This window comes from Labrus bergylta, chromosome 20, assembly GCF_963930695.1.
Source record: "Labrus bergylta chromosome 20, fLabBer1.1, whole genome shotgun sequence".
Lineage (NCBI taxonomy): Eukaryota > Metazoa > Chordata > Actinopteri > Labriformes > Labridae > Labrus > Labrus bergylta.
The window spans coordinates 10,110,408-10,130,411 of record NC_089214.1 but is presented as its reverse complement, the minus strand read 5'-3'; the positions used below and the strand labels follow the sequence as shown (position 1 = coordinate 10,130,411).

The following is a 20,004-nucleotide window of genomic DNA, read 5'->3' as shown; positions in this document are numbered from 1 at the left end:
GAGAATGTAGGAACCAGGAGCAGGGTTGCATTCTGGCAGTGTAATGTTCTACAGGGGTAATACAGCACCATGAGCTCTTTAAGATACAAAGGTCCCTGACCATTAAGAAGTTTTTTTAAGTCAGAAGAATAATTTTTATTTCTATTCTAGATTTTATAGGGAGCGCGTCAACTTATCTATTTTGTCCATCATTCTGCTGTCCATTGAACACTTTAGTTTTTGACCAAATACCAGCAAAAAAAGGTTTCCATTACCAGGATTTTATAGACAACACTGATGACATCATAGTCTGAGCCATATGCTTAAAATCTGTATTCCTAATGTTGTATGATCATACAAGAGAAGGATACAGGCCTTAACACACATTAACACCAGTCCAATTTTGAGTTAAGTTATTTTCAGGGCTGCTGGGGATCTGATTTTCGACATGAAAAATCATACTGTGTGTCTAAACTTTCGGGGCTCACACTTACAGAAACTTTTCTGCATAATTTATCTGTAGTTATTTCCTAGATATGGTTTGCTCTTTGACGTAAGCTGTCTCTGCAGAGTGAAATCTAGTTTTTTAAAGGATGGGTCAGCTCCTGTGACCCCTTGACGCATGAGTATAAATGAGGTTTCTGGATTAGCTGTGATTGATCTCAGAGGTCAGATGAACCTTTGGTCTCTTTAAAATACAGAACCTGTTCATCCGTCAGCACATTGAGAGCATTTCTGAGGAAACGAGGAACTAAATGTCCTGTCATATGAGCAGAGCAATGGAGCTGTATTCTTCTTGTCATTCATCTTGTCAGGTTTTAGGCTGGTTGCGCTGTGCTGAACAACCTGTTCTTCTTCACTGTAATTTGTGTTCTCGGATGGAGAGAATGAGGTGTTTATTTCTGAAGACACTCATACCTCAATTACCTCCTTATAGAAGATCGACTCTCACGAATTCAAGCCTCCAGTTTAACTATCGGCTAAAAGTGAGATACAGTCGATAGTATAACAATGTTTTAACCAGTTAACTAGAAAATAATAGAAATTTGACATCACACTTTTGCTGAACCTTTCAAATGCAGGAGGAATAGCTGCATATTTTGGGGTGTTTTGGTTCGAGTTTTCCTTTATTTATTTCCTTAATTTGCTAAGTAACTGATACCGCTCGATTATGTTGGTACAAAAAAATACTTAAAACAAGATGATTTTCAAGCAGGATCTGGTTTTAAGAAGCATTATTATTCTTTGATAACATATGCAAGCTTATCATTTGTGTTAACAACTTACTAATAATGAAGCCAATAAATAATTGTGTGGGAACAACTGCAGTTCCTGGTACGTCCACTTGAGGCTGGCTTCAAAAGTGAGTGGATCCCCATAGAGCCCATGTTTAAATATCCAACTTCACAACTGAAACAAACATGTTTACAGACTGTTACAAAAACTTTATTGGTCTCTAAAGCTCAAGTATTCATTGGTATACTATGTAGGGGGTGAATTTCTTTCTTTTCTTTCTTTATGACTTATTTGTTTTAATTTTATTAGGATGAAGAGTGTTGCATAGATTTGCATACTTAGGGACGTGGTTGAGTTCACAAATAGGTGGATGTGATGTAAAGACTTTATCAGGAGGCTTAAGCCCCTCCTCAGCTCCACCTTTTGGTCTGTTTTTTAGATCGAAAAAAAATGTGTATTGTCAGCATTTCCAACATGGAGACCACCATCGTTTGGCTTTATGAAGAAACCAGTGGCTGACATCACTGAGACTACATCCATGTTTTTATAAAGACTCTGGTTTATACTCATTGTACACCAGACATAACGCTATCCCAGGAGAAACCTGGAAATGTTGTTCATGTTTGGCACAAAATAAAAATAAAAAAATGGCGCACCAAGAGTTAATAGTATCAGAATCACCAATAGGGGTTGACTGTGTGGAGATGATTAATATCTATACAACTTTGAATAAAGTCAATCAGATAGTTTTTCAAATCTGAACCAGTCTGCTGTCTGACAGACCAACATGTCCTCCTGTAGAGCAATGTAGTCCACAGCAGAGAGCATATATGGTCCCATGACTGAGCTTTAATGTAACTAACATGACTCAGCAGAGTCCTGACTTTGAAAAGGAGTTGATTCATGCTCTGATTTGTCACCTCACTGCTCTCTGATCACACGTATGTTCTCCTGCTCCGACGCATTAATCATGAGTACTGTCAGCTGTTTAAGTTTAGAGTCAGGTCATGGGGAAATTCCCACACATCCTGGAAACACCTGGAATCCCTAAATGCACCGTCCAAGGGAGGAAATGTTGTGGTTTATTTTATGGTTCTATGAATGTCTCAATATTATCCTTCTCTGGGATGCTATCCATTATTTTTGAAAACCCCTTCTCGCAAAATATTTAACAATTTGATCTAGTTAAATAACAGCCGGTTAATTATGTTTACTTTTGATTTTACCTCAAAACATTTTAGTCCGGCTGCCAACAGCTTTAATTATGTTGTCAAAAAGGGCAGGAGCTTCAAACGATGATTAAAGTGGTTTGGTTTATTTTTCTCTTTTCTTCCACTCCTCTCTTCTCCTCTGCTTGTTTATTCTATGTGCTCTTCCACTTTTTCCTCTTCCACTCATCATTTCATCCTCATGATTCACTTTCTTCCTCCTGACGATGATGTTTTGATGTGAAGCAGGAAAAAATTAGTGACAGCATCAGGGTGTGTTAGCTGTATGTGCTCACCATATGTTGCATTTTAGCATGTTCACTGTTTGTTATTTATCAATATATTTGTGGTGGCCCAAGAATAGAGTCAGGATGGCTGTTTTCTTAAGCAGAGACAACCCGATGTAGATATGAGATGACTGTTTCTTTTAAGTTAGCCAGTTATTGTTGGTCACCTGCCACTTTCTTACTGGAGATTTGTGCAAGCGGGCAGCGGGGGTGTGATGTTTCCTAATTTCCCGTCAGCTGACACCAACTAGCTAATTCTCCAGCTAATGGATCACCCTAAGGCACAGACTGTTCACCATTGCTGGTGGTGGGTTCCGTTTGATCTCAGAAGTCGGAAATTTCCTAGTTGCCAGTCAGATACGTCATCAGGCATGCGTCATAAAGTTGGAACTCGGACTCAGAAAGTTAGAGGAACTTCAGTTGCCTTGCTACAGGTATCAACAGTAAAGTTTAATCTGTACACTATAGTGTTTCCTAGCAACTTGGGCTTTATGTTGTGTAATTATTTCAATCACACTGATAGTATTGTTTAAGTTCTATCTGTGGACATGTTGTTATGTTGCATTTAATCTATGGCATAGTGTGTTGTTATCGTCATGATAAAGTGTTACAAGTTCACAAAACAAAAGTAGTCCTGGAGGTGTCCATGTTGTTTGTCTGACTTGTTGTCAACTGGTTACTGGAACATTTCTAGCCCCGACATCTGCCTTCTGAGGTAAATAGAACGTACCATAAGTAATTGTTTGCTAACCCCTCACTTCTCTCAAGCCCCACCCTCTTGTTCTAATATGGCCACTTTAGGCTCCAAACATGGCATTGGCTGCTGCCAAAGTTCTAAAGTTCTAAACTGCAGTTGACAATCCATCTGTGGACACCCCTTGGACTACATTGATATATTCAGTCAGTAATAAGTTCACACAAAGGTAGCTGAAAAGGTCCTTCACTCTGTCAGGTCATAATGTTACAGGAAGAGGAAGTGCATTCCTCACTAGATCAGAGACGTTCTCAGAGATCTTGATGTGAAGTTTTCTCAGAGGAAGGATTTTAAACCATTAACCTCAACAGAGACAATCTAAAGGAACATTTAGTTTTTATGGTTCTGATGAATTAAACATTTGTTTTTAGGTAACTTTGGCCCTCAGTCTGCTGACCATGTCTGGTTCATGAGGACACTGAGCAACCTGTTTTAGACTTTCCAATTCCTAAATGACCCAGATTACGAGTAAAGTGCAGGAGTTCAGAGGTTTTTGTCTCCAAAACAAAGCTGTGACCTCTGAGTGACTGTGGAAAGGAATAAGTAGAGTTTTCTTGTCGACAGTAATCAGAGAGGGAAGAGGATGTGATGGCACTGAGGGAGGGTAATATAATGAAAATAATCAATTGGAACAGCTCAGCGGTAAGTGGAAAGCAACTCTGGGACATCTGGGAAAGTGTGAGAGGTGAGTTTGATAGAATCCATGTACGCGTCAGACTACGAGAACCTTGCAGAGTCAATTTAAAACATGCTAAGAGGAGGAGGACCGTGTTTGTTCAGATCACCATTACAACAGTAATGATGAAACTTGAAGCACTTGTCTACTTCCTTTGAATATTTGCACCGACTGCAGTCATCCCAGCCTGTGTCGCTGCTGCAGGATGGAGCAAAACGACAAGAGACATTCAAAAACTTCTGTATGTTCTCATCATTCAGACTTTAAATAATGAAACAAAAATAGGGCAACGTTTTTAAATACCAGAAGTAACCTTACAAGATATTTGATTCCTCACGATTATGTATTTCCTATAAAAGATGGAAACACTATGGAGGAACTTTTTTTTTTGTTGCAGATATTGATTGTTGACAGCAGAAAACAGGACTACAGAGTGAGTCACCACTTGCTGTGAAATGTTACACTTAAACTCAGCAGCTGCCAGGCGTCAGAAATACAAGATTGACCAAGTTAATGTTACTTTTCACGAGAAACAAATTTGACAAATACATTACTTGAAAAACAAATCAATACAAAATATATTTTGTCCAAAAAAATGTAATGGATTGCAAGGTTTCAAACTTTTGTAAAGTGCAGATAAAGTTGACAAACATTCCTCAGGAGAAAACTGCCATGAATGATAAAGGGACCGTATGAGTTGAAAAAGATTTGGCACATCAACCTTCAGTGGCCTCAGGAATGCCTCAAGTGGTAAAAGGAAAAACACAAGTATTTGCAGCCAATAAAAACAGATGATTTGATGTTATGACAACAGGGACTAAATGTGATGTTTTAATGGGTTTGAATGGAGACCTTTTTGTGCTTCTCTTGCTCATTGTCAAATCTTTTGAAATAAACACAAGGTGCCCGAATGAAAGGATTAGCACTCAGGGAATGGTAAATGGATTTGAGCTTATATACTTTAGCTTTTACACTGCATGTCACACCTACCCATTCACACCCATTCACACACTGATGGTAGTGATCGCTATGTAGTATCATCGATCAGAAGTAAGTAATCCCATTCATACACCGCCACCGGAGCAGCGAGAGCGGGGTTAAGTGTCTTGCCCAAGGACACATCGAACCCTCGACCTTCCGGTTGAGAGGCGATGACTCTACCAACTGAGCTACAGCTGCCGGGGGAAGACACCCCTCATCCCATTTAGCAACCAAAACAGCATTGTCATCTTCAACAGACCTGGCTCAGTTTCTGTGCGCTTGTCAGGTACCAACAATGCAGATACTTGTCTTACTGCATGGCCCCTTCTGGCCCCCACATCTCAACCGTGGGAACCTCTCATCACCTTTATTTTCCCGATTTGTTCAGCGACTACTCGGGAGGGTCTCATAACCGTCAGCTTCAATATTTGTTAGTTCAGAGTGCAATAGTTTAATCACAATTCAAAACACCACTTGTTTTTATCTTTTGAGGACGTGATCTGAGCTTCAATCCAGAAAAAAAGAAGCCCTTAATTCTTCTTGATAGTTTTCTTTTGGACGTATTTAAAAGCATCAGGAAATCCTTTCAACTGGACTCAAAACTTGATTAGGGTTGTCAGAAGGAAGCCTGAAAATAAGAGTGATGAGCTGACATACATCTGAGCCTGTTTTCTGTCACAGAAACCAGCATGGAACATATTTTAGAAATGCTCTGATCGAGAGAGAGACAGAGAGAGAGGGGGAAGAGGAGAGCAGAAGGGAATTCATAAGTGAGAAACGAGAAGAAGAGGGTTTGTACTCTCTAAAGCAGTCTTTAAACCAGGATGTGACATCATTATTTATTTGTCTGACAACTTTGAACTACAACAGTTGAATGTGAAGTCATGGGGAAATCTACTGACGCAAAGGTAGATAATGTTCAATATTTACTTTAGAATATACAAAATGAATAAATTAAAAGTCCTGTTCAATAAAAGACTTATTTTCATTTCTTTAGTTTTACAATGAAATCAACTAACACACAAATCTCTGTGGTGTTTATTGTGCAAATACAAAAATACATCCATCCGTCAATCAATCCATCCATTCCTCTACTGTATCTATCTAATCTCTTTTAATTTATGTTTCTTTCTTCCTAATTGTCCTTCTCATCTTCTTTCTAGCTTTCTTTTTCTGTCTTCTTTCATTTTTCATTCTTTTAATTTATGTTACGTGTATGTTATGTTTTAAAAAATGTGGTAATGAAACGGTTAAAGTATGGAGAGTTTTCACAACCTTGCTTTCTTTTCTATTTTTTCTTTTCTTTTCCTCTCCATTTTCTCCTGTTCTTCTCTTTTTCCACTCGAACTTTATTATTTGTTTCCTTCTCTCCTCATCTTCTCCACTTATTTCTAACTTCTGATGAAAGTCAGCATGACATTTAGACAATTTTGTGTTGTTGCACTTTGATGCAGTGACTCCTCCCGCCTGCAGAGGGTGTTGTGCGTCAGCTGTATGGAGAAGAAGAGCGTGAAGGAAGTGGATTTGATCGGTTCATTGATAGATTTGGCAGTGAGACCTCCACCTGAAGTCAGTCAGACACATCTAGAGGGAAAAGAAACGTCGAAGCATCATGGCAAATGTTTGAGGGAATCAAACCCTCAAACGGTGGCCGCATGCAGCCTTGCGGCCTTGCTATGCAGTTTCCTCACATCATCTGTTTGTGGAAGCTGGAATGTGTCTGAGCATAGTTTGGTTTGTGAGCCATAATCAAATCAAAATGTGTCTGCATACTTTCCCATGGGGACGGAGGAGGAGGAGGGGACGTCCAATTAAACGGTGACACTCCAGAGATAAACAGACGGAAAATAATCAGGAGCGGACGGAGATCCAAACAAAAGAAGGGAGGGAGACGGAGAGAACATATGTGGACATCGGTTTATGTTTCAGATGTTATTTTTGGACTTTTTCAGAAGCAGAAATGAGTTTGTGTGGCTGCTTATGAGCTAAAATTCCAAAATGTGTTGATATAAGAGATCAAACAAGAGGAGAGCAGGCTGGAGTTTTCAGATGTTAGAATATGAAATCCCAATGACGTACATGTGGAGCAATGTATTTATACCAGAGCTTAAAACACATTTAAATCCTATCCTTAAAATGGTCAAAATATCAAATCAAAGTTGACTTTTTTTATGCGTCAACAAAAATCTGTTGATGAATTATTATATGTAAGAAATCGTTGCAGTGAAGACCATAAAGAGATTTTGTGTGTCTGAAACCTTGATCGACATCAGGTGAAAGTCTTAATGTAGCTCAAGGGCCTGTGTCCATCTGTTTTTGTTTTTCTTAGTGCCAGCGTCTTTTTCAATTGTCCCCAAAGAGCGTTAGCAGCAGCAGGCGGTCGTCTGGAGAAAATGCATGGCGCCCCGTGTCCTTTTTTCAGATCACACTGCCTTTTCTCATGCAGCCGCCCTGAGCACCTCTAGTCATTATCATTTAACTTTTCAGAAGGGCACAGCTGATGTCACCGGTGCTCTTTACAACCAGCCAATCATGTAGTAGATCGGTCAGGTCCTTGCTCTGTGTCTGATTGGAGCCGTGATAGAGGGTCCGTCATTATTATTAAGCTCATCATCCAGACAAAGTATAGGAGGGCAAGCATCCTCCGTTCGATCCTCATAATGAAGGAAGAAAAGGCTCTCCAATATGAAACAGTCAAAAGCAATGGAGCAGTGTCGGTCATAAAGCGGCCGTCAAGAGCCTGTTGTCATAGAGACGAGACGCATGTTCAGAGCTTTTATCCTCAACAGCAGGAGGACAAAGGGTCTTATATGTTTAAGTCAGAATCAGAGGAGAAAGCAGAATCCATTTGAACATAAGTCATTACAGCTGGTGATACTAAATTCATCTTTAGCATAGTTAGCTGTTAGCATGCATACAGAAAAAGAAAGCTACTGATTAGTGCTAACATGTAAACAGAGCTTGGCACACGCCCGCTAATCTGTTGATCATTAATTATCAGCGTTTAAATGATTATTTCTAAAGTTGGACATTTTAACATGGGATCCTATGAGACCTGACTCACTGCAGGAGACGGCTTTAGTGGACACTAGAGGAACTGCAGCAACTTGCAGCCTTTCTCTGACTGTCTGACCTCAGCCTCCTCACCAACAACAAGGGGGAAAAAAGTGAACTGAAGGTGAACTGTGTTTCTTTTGGACTCATAAAGGACAGAGCAGCGTGTTCAAACACACACACACACACACACACACACACACACACACACACACACACACACACACACACACACACACACACACACACACACACACACACACACACACACACACACACACACACACACACACACACACACACACACACACACACACACACACACACACACACACACACGCAACTGCACTGGCTCAATATACAAGCACAGGTTGAAACAACTGGAGCACAGCAGGGATTTTTCTGCTCTCTGGAAACTTCTGCAGTCCAGGAGACAGAGCCAAAGTGTCTGTGTGTGTGTCTGTGTTTGTGCGTGTGTGTGTGTGTGTGTGTGTGTGTGCGTGTGTGTGTGTGTGTGAGAGAGGGGCTTGCATATGGAAAACACACTGTCTTTTTCAGTCGCAATAAACCTTTACAGCTTCACTCTCATTCATGAAAATCACTGCAGCTCCTCTCCTTCTCTTTTCTCTTCCCGCCTCTTTCTGCCACCCCTCCTCTTCGTTTTTCCTTCCTCCTCTTCCCTCTTTCTCCTTTTACCATTCATATCCTCTATTTCTTCCTATCCTCCCCTAGTCGTTTACTCTCTCATTCTCCTCATATACCCTGTTTTTTTGTCATTGTTTGTCTTTGTCTTTTTTTTTTTACATTTTTTCCATAAGCTTTACGATATTACATACAGATCAGTTATTGGTAAGGAGGTGGTAAAATGTCATTGTGTGTGTGTGTGTGTGAGAGAGATCAGATGTGCAATTGGATGATTGTCTCTTCACTGAGCATCATTTGAAATCATTTTTATTCCTGCCTGAACACTTGAGCTCAGCCCGATCCAGAGGAAACACTCATCCTCTCCTTTTATCCGTCTCTTGTTGGCCGTTTGTGGTGTGGTCTTTTATGAGTTTAAACACAGTCACATAATTCAACATCCTCTGCTGAACGCTCCCATTTATGGTTCATGAAGTTTTACAATACCTTCATAAGTTTTCTATGATCCAAGCTAGAACTCATATCATCGAAGTGTGAGCTAGGCCTTCAAGACATGTGCTCTTTTAGGGAGGTTGAAGACGAGTCGTGCTGCTTTTCTCGGCATCAAGGTCAGAAACTTAAACTTCGACTCGTTTCCAGTTGTCCAGTTGTTGTTTAACCGAAGATATTTCAACTTTGCACCACCTGAGAACTTTCAGGACTCAAACTTTGTGTTGACGTCAGCTTTAGCTATCTGCGTCCGTTTTCTTTTTAATCTCTTTCACTGATTTATTGGGTTAGAAATGTAAAATAGATGTTTTTCTGGAGCTCAGTGTTTAAACACTTGCCTTCGTCTTTGATTGGATATTTCTACATGTTGTTTTTTTTTTTAGTGACCCTGCAGTGACTGAAGTTGATCTCCAGTATTTTCCTGTGAGATCTTCATGTTTTCTCAGCCTGCTTCGTTGAGTTTTACAGATGACTTGGAAGGTCTTCTGGCAGGCAGCAGGTCTGTGATGAAATGTCAAAGCCTCCGTAAAAATCACTTATAAAGCAGCTTTATCCTCCATAAGTCCTGGATCAGTGCCGAGTTCATGCCGACTTTATGAATTTATCACTTCCATCTCTGCGGACTTCACCACGCTCGTCTTTAAGCGGGGATTCGTATCAAAGACCTCTCACCCTCTCTTCACCTCGTCCTCCCTCCCTTCAAACATCTGCTGGCCTACGTTCAGCCCTGAGGCCTTCGTATAGACTTTAGATCACATTAAAGATTAATTTTCCACTTCTCTCTGTAGTCAGTTTTAAAGTGCTTTAAAGAACCAGAGTTTAAAATACTAAACTGCAAGTTTAAAAAAAAACGCCAGAGAAACCCATAGACAGAACTTTATTTTATTCATCATCTGACAGTACTGACATGGAAGACGTGAGTGAAGCTGGTGGCTCACTACAGTGGGATGTACGCCTGTCCTACCCAAGCTTTTGTGGCAATCATTTTCTATTAGTTTAAAGTCCATGTTTACTTGTTACATTGTTCGTTGTTCATTGGGGATCCTCTGGATTCAGTTGGTTGTTGTTTCCTTACACTGTGGGCTGCTGAGATAGGATAGGATAGGATAGGATAGGATAGGTTAATACTTTATTGATCTCCAGAGGGGAAATTCGGGCGTTGTAGAAGAGGGAGATGAGATGGAGATGAGCTGCTGAGATGGCTGACAGGAAAACCAGCAGCTTCATTCTGACTCTTCTGATGTCTATACTGTCTTTGTAAATCCTGTAACATCGGGGGAATTCAAATCAATCCAAGTCATTGTGCTATGTTCAAGAGCTGCCAAATTAAGTGTAATTTAAATATTGTCGCGCCTGTGAGCCTTGAGGAGGAAGATAGCCCTGCACACTTTCTTTAAATGCCACAAAAAGTTTTAATTCATCACAATCACAACATTTGGTCCAGAGGTCTTCTTCAATGGATCATTTTTGAACAAAGGAGGGGTGCCACACCCATATATTGTATTTATACAGATTTAAAAACTAATATTGTAGCACTATGAGCTTTGGCAATAAACACATCTCGAAAGTCTGAATGTATCACAATTAATAAAAAATTTAAAAAAACTTTTAATGTAGTCAAGCAAAGCGTTCTCCTTCAGCATGTGTACACTTTACTTGTTGGCTGGAGGCATATCAGAGTGTCTAAAAAGGAGTTTGGATTTATTTTTTATTCGGCCCTGACCTGGACTTCTTGAATAAATTAATTGGAGGAACAAAACCATTTATTTGGATTTATTTGTATTCAGGGGGTAAATGTTGCAAACACAGGTATTGTATGAAATTTGAATAATAGCATAAACTAAGCTACAGCTTATATTCACTCTTTTTTAGTTTATTTATTGAAATTTATTTTGTTACCGCTATATTGAGCGATGCTATCGCACATCACATAATTTTCTCAACATGCAAGCCTAATGTGTTCTGCTTATTGGTAGCATGACCTGAATGAGTTCTCAGAGATTTTTTCACATCTATCTTCTACATCACGCACACTGAGCCACGTTTCTGTCTTGGGTTCTTTTAATTTCCCACGATGCTTTTCTCCTCGATGGACTGTCGTTTGGAAAGTATCTCAGTCGCATGTCACTTTGGCCAACGTCATTTCATCCACGAATGTATTCCAATTTTTATTTCATCACCCTTTCTGTTGTACCATCTCTCCTCTTACACCTTTACCTAACAGCTGTACCACATCTCTGATACTGTATGAAGCATTGGGAATAATCAGCAGCTGTTAAAGTAGATGAGTCAGACTGTGTGTGTGTGGGGTGGGGGGGGGGGGATCTGAGGCTCATTTATCTTTGTCATGTTTTCATCTGACCCGCCCATGTTGATGCTGCCAGTGTCGCTCAGACTCTCATAACTCCAAGGTTTGGGATTAATGTCTCCACAAACAATGATCTCATACTTGGCTGTTTTCCTCACTGTCTGCAGCTCCTGAACAGCTCCCTGCTGACAGGAGGTTACTGTCCTCCTCCACACCTGGAGCGCAGCTGCTGTTTCACACACAAACACACACTTGATCAACTTTTCTCCCCGTTTGTCTCCATATGGGCAACTCTTCGATCCAAAACAAACTCGATCCATTTGTTAAAGTTTCCACTTCTTACACAGAGACTCTCACGCTAACCAAAACACAGTGTGCCTGATTCGCTCCCATGTATGCTGAGAGTATATTATGGAAGTGACACTAAATTGAATCTATGTGTATGTGTGCGTCCCATCGATTGTATAAAAGTGTCAGTGATGTCACCCATTGGTTTCTGAAGAGAAATTATGAAACACAACGATGGTGGTTGTCATATTGGAAATGCCACCGTTCAATCGGCTGTATAACTGCACACAATCCCAGTGTGAGCAGTACAGCATGAGCCGATTCCCTTGCTGTGGGACATTTTTGTCATGAATTTTTTTTTGCACAAACTGACAGTCAGCGTCTGAAATCGCCATGGCAACATCAGGCATGCCCTTTTAATCTATCTCCCCCTCCGATCATGAAAGAAACAATGGCTATTGTTTATTGGTGATGCAGATTGTGGGTGTGTGTGGGTGTGGTTGTGTGTGTATGTGTGTGCGTCATCATACCATTTTTACATAATCTATTAGTATTTTCAATAAGAGCATGTCAACATGCCAATATTTGCATTTGGCTCGAGGAACCTACACACTTACAGAGCTTCCGTGATTGGCTGTCGGACGATGTTAATCTTCTTGATGTGTTTTTGAAGTAAATGTATTCATCGACTAGTTTTATTTTGGGCTTGTATTTTTGGTGACAGTAGAGTAACTGACAAGAAATATCGACTGGGGGAATGGGAGTTTGACTAGAATCAAACAAGGGGCATTGTGGTCTTCTGCTATGTGTCCTGACCACTAAGCCAGCGGATGTACTGTTCTTTTTATTAAATTCTGTGTTTGTATCCTCTACGGGGACATCAAGAGAAGTGGAACTCTGTGGGAAACACAAACAAACACTCTTTAAAACACACAAACAAACACAAGAAATGACCAAACACAGTTTACTGTTATGTTGTTGAGTTGTTTGCTAATGTATTAAACACGTGTGGTTTGTGCTGCTAAGGTTTTTTTTTTTGGTTTTTTTTCCCTTGTATTTGAGTTTCTAGAAAAGCGCTATAAAAAACAATGTATTATTATAGGGTTGGAGATTCAATATGAATGTATGAAATAATATACTTTATTCACGAATAACTAAGGTCTTATAAATTGAAATCACTTTAAATCAATCGCAGATTGACAGCGTAATGCGGATATTTACGCCCTTGTTATGCCTCGCCTGCTATGTACAACACAATGAGCCTTTAAATGTGTAACATCAGAGGTGAAACACCACTGTGTATGTGTGTGTGTGTGTGTGTGTGTGCATGTTTGAGTTTCTGTGTATGTGAAGCTACTAAAGTGTGCTCATATGCCGCTCCTATTGAGCCATTGCAATGCAATGTGTAATGACGAGTGAACTTTGACACTGTTACAGTGCTGTTGCAGAACCAGAATCTGTGAAGGCATAAGGTAGTTATAGATAAGTGAAACTTGGATATCTGTGATCAGTATTCTTTTGTTAAATGTTGACGGTCTCATTTGACAACTAGCCGTCAGTATCTGTCTTTGTTGCATTTCTGCCGTTGTTGTGATTTGGAAAAAGTTCTATTACTACTATGATGAAAACATCTCCAGATCATGATCATTTTTAAGGAAACATCTAAGGATAAGAGGAACATTTATTTTTTAAATGATGCTTCGGGGAATCTTTGTCAACAGACATGATGGGTAAGTGGCACAGTTTTAAACATTTTTTGACGTGTGTTTGAATTTCATTGAGTTATTAATTACATCAATCATTTTTTACAAAGGTTTATGTATGACAAAGCAACCTCTTTGATAAGTAACTGTAACTGCAGCTTGTATTTTATTCTATTTGTTTAAATTGGTCAGCAATCTGTTGGCTCCACTGTTGAGGCTCCTGCTGGTCACTCTGGCTAACTACTGAAATAGCCTCATGAAAGTGAGCTGGCATTTTCAGAAATTGGACAGAATATGTACTATACATGTATTTCTCTAGCTTAAAGCGTATATGAAAACTCTGACCCATATAACTTATATATAATGCATCAGTCATGCAAATAAAGCAGGGGGGCTGACTCAGATCTTCTCTTCTTCCACCTGATGTTAGATGAATGTCCATTAGTGACGAGAACAAAAAGCCAAGTGATGCTTCATTACTGAGCTACTTCTGTTGAAGACAAGCTGAAGGTAAGTTTGACTCACACACAAAATCTTGAAAACAAACTGTTTTTTATTCACCTCACCACAAAAAAAAAATACAAATTTTAATCAAAAAATGCTCTTTATCAGTACTTAGAGTTGTATTTTGTTTTTTAAGAAGAAGAACTGATATCTTTAAAGTTTTCTTCTGGTGGTGTGTTTCAAATCAAACAGCATTGGTTTTATTTACCCAAGTTTACAAAAATCCATCTCTGATATTCTACCTTCATCCCATTACCAGACCAGGATTGTGTTTAATTTTTGCTGAATTAGAATTATTGTTACTGCTGCGGATGGTTTAGTGAAAAATGCTAATGCTAATTTTACTACTGGGGAACACTAAGAAAAACTTTATAACATGTACATTTTTATCCATTGCCCCAAAGTACAACTACTATATAAAATAAAACCAACCTGACCCAGAGTTTGACATTTAGCCACAAGTTCATTTGTCTAAAAAACTGATTCCATGTTTTTTTTTATTAGCACAATTATGTGTCATCTGAACTCTGATAAATCTCGTCCTGCTCCAGCTGCTGTTCTGTTTGTAAATTCCACTGAGAGATTACTTTATGAAATTAAAACCTGATGCAAATATGGTCGTAGCCTCAACCCACAGCCATTCACAGAAACCATATCCATGTCTTCATTCAGCTTGTTTTGAATACACCAGATGTATACTCGCTGTCTGCCATGCAAATCAACAGGTGGGTCCAGTTTAAAATGAGCTTGTGGTGAAACAATTGAGAAACAAAAAGGCCAAATTACAAACAGGAGTTCCTCTTGAATGCAAAACAAAGAGGGGATAGATGTTGTTTAGATGCAACTCCAGTCTGGAAACACACACTTGTGACTACGGTGAGGAAAACCTTAATGTAGATGGTTTTATTTTAGGAACCTTTTATCTGCGCTGATCTGATCTCGGAAAAAGTTTTAAGCCTGTAAAATAACTCCTCGTGGATATGAAGCAGATTCACTTTCTCTACTCGTTATATGGAGGGGTTAGAACACTCATACCCAATGTTTTGCTCTTAACCTATCCAATGGCTAAGTATAATTCATATCCAAAAGTTGAATTCTATTTATTTCTTTGGCTGGTAGTATTCACTGTCATTTCTTCAGAAGCATTTTTAAACCAATAATCCAAAAAACATTATTTGTTTTTTTGCTTCTGCAGGTTCTAGAAATTTGGGTGAAGATGAATCAGTCCGAAGACAACTCCACGTATTCCATGGACTACAGCTATTACTATCATGGACTGAGTGGCTTGTTCTCCTTCAACTTTTTCATTAGTCTGCCCGCAAACATCTACGTGGTGAGGCAGATAGCCGGTGGAGGAGACGGAGCCATGGCCTCAGAGTTCTTTGCACTAAATTTGTCCATTGCACAGCTCCTTTTTTCCATCTTGTCTATTGTCTATATTTTACTCAACAACCTGCGGAGGATGGATCTGACTGTTGGGTATCTGTTAGTGGTAATATTTGAGCTCATGTTGGTTTCACCAACAATCTTTCAGGGATGGATCTCTCTGGAACGCTACATGGCTGTGGTGCATCCCACCATCTTTCTCAGGTAATCAAGAAATATCAGACAGGACTGACTAAATCTGTAAGGTCCAAAGGTGGGCCAGATTTTATAATATTTTGTATCCTTTTTTAGAATACTGGCTTTGAATTTACAAAACTTAAAATGCAGTCATTTGTGTTATCAGCAGAACCATCTGTTCCTTTTATAGAAAGTATTCTCTTTCCTCCCGACAGGTTCAAACCTCTCAGTTACAGGTTGGCGTGCTGCATAGTCACCTGGCTGCTGGTCATACTGGACTGCTCCATTACAGTCTCTGTACTTTCCCCCATGGGAACAACCTACATGTTCATATTCAAAGCTGCGTTCTTCCTGGTGATCATGTTGTACTTCGGTGTCCACGCTCTCTGTGTGCTGAAGCAGCCGGGGCCAGGCGATCGGGGCCGAGAGCGTGAGAGCCAGAACAGCATGAAGAGAAAGGCCTTTAAGGTCATCATGATCACCCAGGGGTTCTCCATCTTGACTCTGTCACTCCAAGTCTTCGTCTTGGCTCCAACACTGTTGTATGCAACAACTCATGTCATTATAAAGGTTCTATTAGCTAGCTTGCTCATCAGCATCATCAGCGGGTTCATCCCACCTCTGCTCTATCTCCACAGAGCCGGAAAACTGCCCTGCATCAAGTTCTGAGTTTGATGTTATCAACCAGGTCTCAGGGTCAATCAGCCTAAACAAACATAAAAAAACCACTAAACATGTCCCTCTGTTCCTACTTTCAAAATCCTCTTGATGCAATAATTAAAAAAAATGCAGAGCAAAATTTACGTTTGTTTCTTTTAACTTTCTAAGATTAATTTATACAAACATACATTTTCCCTGATCAAGCAAGGCATGCTTTCCATGCAGAATCCTAACATGATTAAGGGTGTGGTCACACTGGTAATGTTGTAAGCACGAGCAGCTACTTTGTGTCTTTAATTTGAGTCATTTTAGTCAGATACAGCCAGAAAACTCTGGATTTCTCCATAGTAAAGGCTGTCAACGTTGCTTACCCGTATGCTTGTGCTTGTGCATGAACTGTACCGTGCCGAGGCACAACTCTCCGAAGCGTACTGTGGCCAAGGAAGTGTGTCGTGCATGAGCACGGTACGTAGCAGTGGTCTATGGTCTATGGTCAAACAAACTGGGTGAAGCGTGTTTAGGCAAGGTACTGCTTGCCAGTGTGACCACGCTCTAAGTGAGCTAATCCTTCCACTGAAGGGCCAATGCTATTTTGGACGGATAATTTAAAGCCTGGTTTGACCAAAAATTCACTTTCAAAGATACATGGCTACTTTTCTAATGCACCATGTTGCCTCTGATTCACCTGTTCACACACACGAACATGGCAGGGATCGACCATGCATGGTGCCTACCAACAGGAGCAAGTTGAGTTTTTTCTCAGGAACAGTTCAACCTGTTTAAATGAGAAAATTGGGATCAAACTTTGTTATGAGATAAATTTTATATAAATTAAGCTTCACCTTGCTTTGTTGTGTGCATGCTGTTTTGTAGTTTGGGAAAACACTTGAAACAATGTATGTCTCCAGGTTTGGCAGGTGATGTGGTTCTTGTTGGCTTCTTCAGACTGGGATCTCCAGCAGGCATTGGGGCAGTTTGCAGCGAAGTGCGAAGCGGTTAGAATGAGAACCTCAAGGTCCAAGGCCATGATTCTGGCAGAGTCACTCTAAACATGAAGTCTTTGCCCCAAGTGAAGGACTTCAAGTATTTGGGGTCTTGTTCTGGGGTGAGTTTAAGATGGACCATGAAATTGACAGGCGGATTGGATCAGCGTCCACAGCTTCGACAGCATCGCAGATGTTGTACCGGACCATTGTGATGAAGAGGGAGCCGAGCTTTTGATTTACCATCGATGTGTTCCAACTCTCACATACAGTCATGAGCGTTGGGTAGTGATCGAAATAATAAGATTGCTGATACAAGTGGCCAATGAGTTTCCTCTGAAGGGTGTCTGGGCTCAGCCCATTTTGGACATTGTTTATTCCTAAAGTAACTTTATTTTAGCTCTGGTTTGTTGGGATCAATTGTCAAATTGGATGTGAAAATCTGCAGGAGGTCTAATGTTATGTAGTTAAAGTTACAAAGATGAAAATCTGAGCATCTTTATAAATGGATGATGACAAATGCAAAATCATCTCTGTGTGAAGTAACGATCAGGCTAAGCTCTGCTGGACCTTTAGTCCACACACTGACACAAACATTAGTTTCAGAAAGCACTTCATAGTTCTGGAAGTTGATCCTTAAAGTGATGAGACGGCCTGATGTGAGCCACTCAGTGTGACACACAACGTGAAGCTCTGCCCTGTGGGGGAATAACTTGATTTTAGGAATTCCCTGCGTTGGCAATATTTAGAGAAACAGCATTTAGCTTTATCTTACTAGTGCTGTAGCAGTACTTTCAGAGTTATTAAAAACTTTAGAAACAGCAATGTCACTTTTTTATAAGGTATGATTTGTGTTTATCTGATCTTTATAAGGAGACGTTTGAACAGAGAGTCATGACTCCTCCAGTGTGACACATCGCTGCTTTATTCTTCAAAGTTAGAAATAAATATTTCTCCAACTAAAACACGATGAAGGGCATTATTCATGTCATGAGCTGGTATCATGAAAAACCACGTCACTTGGGACCGTAAACACTCAGGCTTCAGCTTTATGTAACGCATCTAAAAATCCTGTTAAGTGCTAATATGAGGCCGTATATGGAAGGAAAAACCTGCTCTGACACTTCACAGGAATGAAAACGCTGCGATATTCACACGCTGCTTTGATTGTCGAGGTCAAACCGAGAGCAGCAGGTTCAGGCAACCTCAGATCTTCACACACACACGCACACACTTTCACACATATACACAACTCCACATACATCGAGCTGCACACACACTCTATCCTCCGCTCCTTGATGTTGCAGTAACATGATGTAACAGCGGGCCTGGATGACTCCCATGGGTGCTGGTTAGTCGACTTAATGGACTGCCACTGCTAGCTTCAAAGACTCGAAGAGTAAAAAGAGTAAAGAGCGATAGGAAGGAAGAGGAGGCGTTAAAACAGCGAGGAGAGCAGAGAGAAACACGAGGGTGAAGAAGTCATCATCTGAGTTGGCCTCAGTCATTCAGAAGTTGGTGACCGGAGTTAGACGAGTGTTTAATATATATATGCCCTGAATCTGTTTTGATGCTCTAATGAATTCAAAGCTCCTGATAGGTCAACACACTCAAAAGGCTGTTTAAAGAGTCATGACCTGATTGGAGATAACTTTGTGTGAGTTTTTGGCTTTATTCAAACTGTTTTATTTACTCTTGTATACACCAAGGTAAAAAAAAATAAAGATTAAAAATCAAAGAATTTCTCAATGGGTTGGTTCTTCCTTTCTTTCAATTGTAGAAATAAGACTTTTAAATCATCACCGGAAAGTATTTGTACTAATTAAGTCATTTAGACCAGAGATCTGGAAGAAGTTTTCCATTTGCTCTGGCTAATTAGTTGATCCAGCAGCAGAGAAACAGGCTGAGATTGCTGCAATGTTAAAAGTCCCTGAAAGGCTCAGATTGTTGTTCTGAGTCTCTGACAACATTACAGAAAGGACCCCTACAGAGATAGAGCTTTTGTTACAGAGAAAGCCGCCAAAAAGTGGTCTTGCTACGTGCAGTGTGTTCTTGTTTAGTGTCTGAATGTGGAGAGAAGTTGTGTGCACCTACTCTACATGGAGCTGCACTCTCATGCTGACGGAGCTCAGTTCTGTCAGCATGAAGATGGTCAGCTCGGAGAGGAGGGGACACCCTTTAAACTTTATTGTGAGGCCATTTAAATACACCGACGCACAGAGATGCTGTTTGCTCTGCAGCGCAGTAAGGGGAGCATTTAACCATTTGTGTTTGTTTTGTGAAATAGACTGTGTCCATTTGACACATTTTCACAGATTTAGGGGACGCAAAAGCCACAAAATTCTCTTGTGAATCAGACCCAGAGTTAAAAGGATAGGATATGAGGAGTAGTATAAATATGAAAGAGAAATAAAGAAAGGAAACGAGGAGGGAGGAGGAAGAGGAGGCACGTGGCTGAAAAACCACAAACTGTTCTGTGATCAGTGCGTCTGTCTTTTGATCAGGCTGCTAACTGCACACAGACGCTGCGGTTTTCAGGCTCGCCATTTTCCACCGCGGCTGGCAAAGTACACATGGCACACACACACACACAGACACACATGCCATTCAGAAAGAAACACAGGATTGGCAGGTGAAGCTTTAGTCAAACACACACCATGTGTTCAAACACACAGCAGAGCAGGAAGGG

General features: G+C 40.3%; 2 protein-coding genes across 3 annotated transcripts in view; both read left to right on the top strand.

Annotated features, from left to right (window-relative positions):
* sugct (succinyl-CoA:glutarate-CoA transferase) overlaps positions 1-20,004 on the top strand; it is a 61,084-nt gene that overhangs the window by 31,844 nt on the left and 9,236 nt on the right. The gene's annotated exons all lie outside the window — the stretch shown is intronic.
* LOC114920929 (P2Y purinoceptor 8) lies at positions 11,649-19,060 on the top strand. The gene is made up of 3 exons (XM_029279730.2): positions 11,649-14,115; positions 15,305-15,699; positions 15,888-19,060. Exons 2-3 carry the CDS (start codon positions 15,326-15,328, stop codon positions 16,339-16,341), a joined length of 828 nt encoding a protein of 275 aa, XP_029135563.1. The 5' UTR covers positions 11,649-14,115; positions 15,305-15,325; the 3' UTR covers positions 16,342-19,060.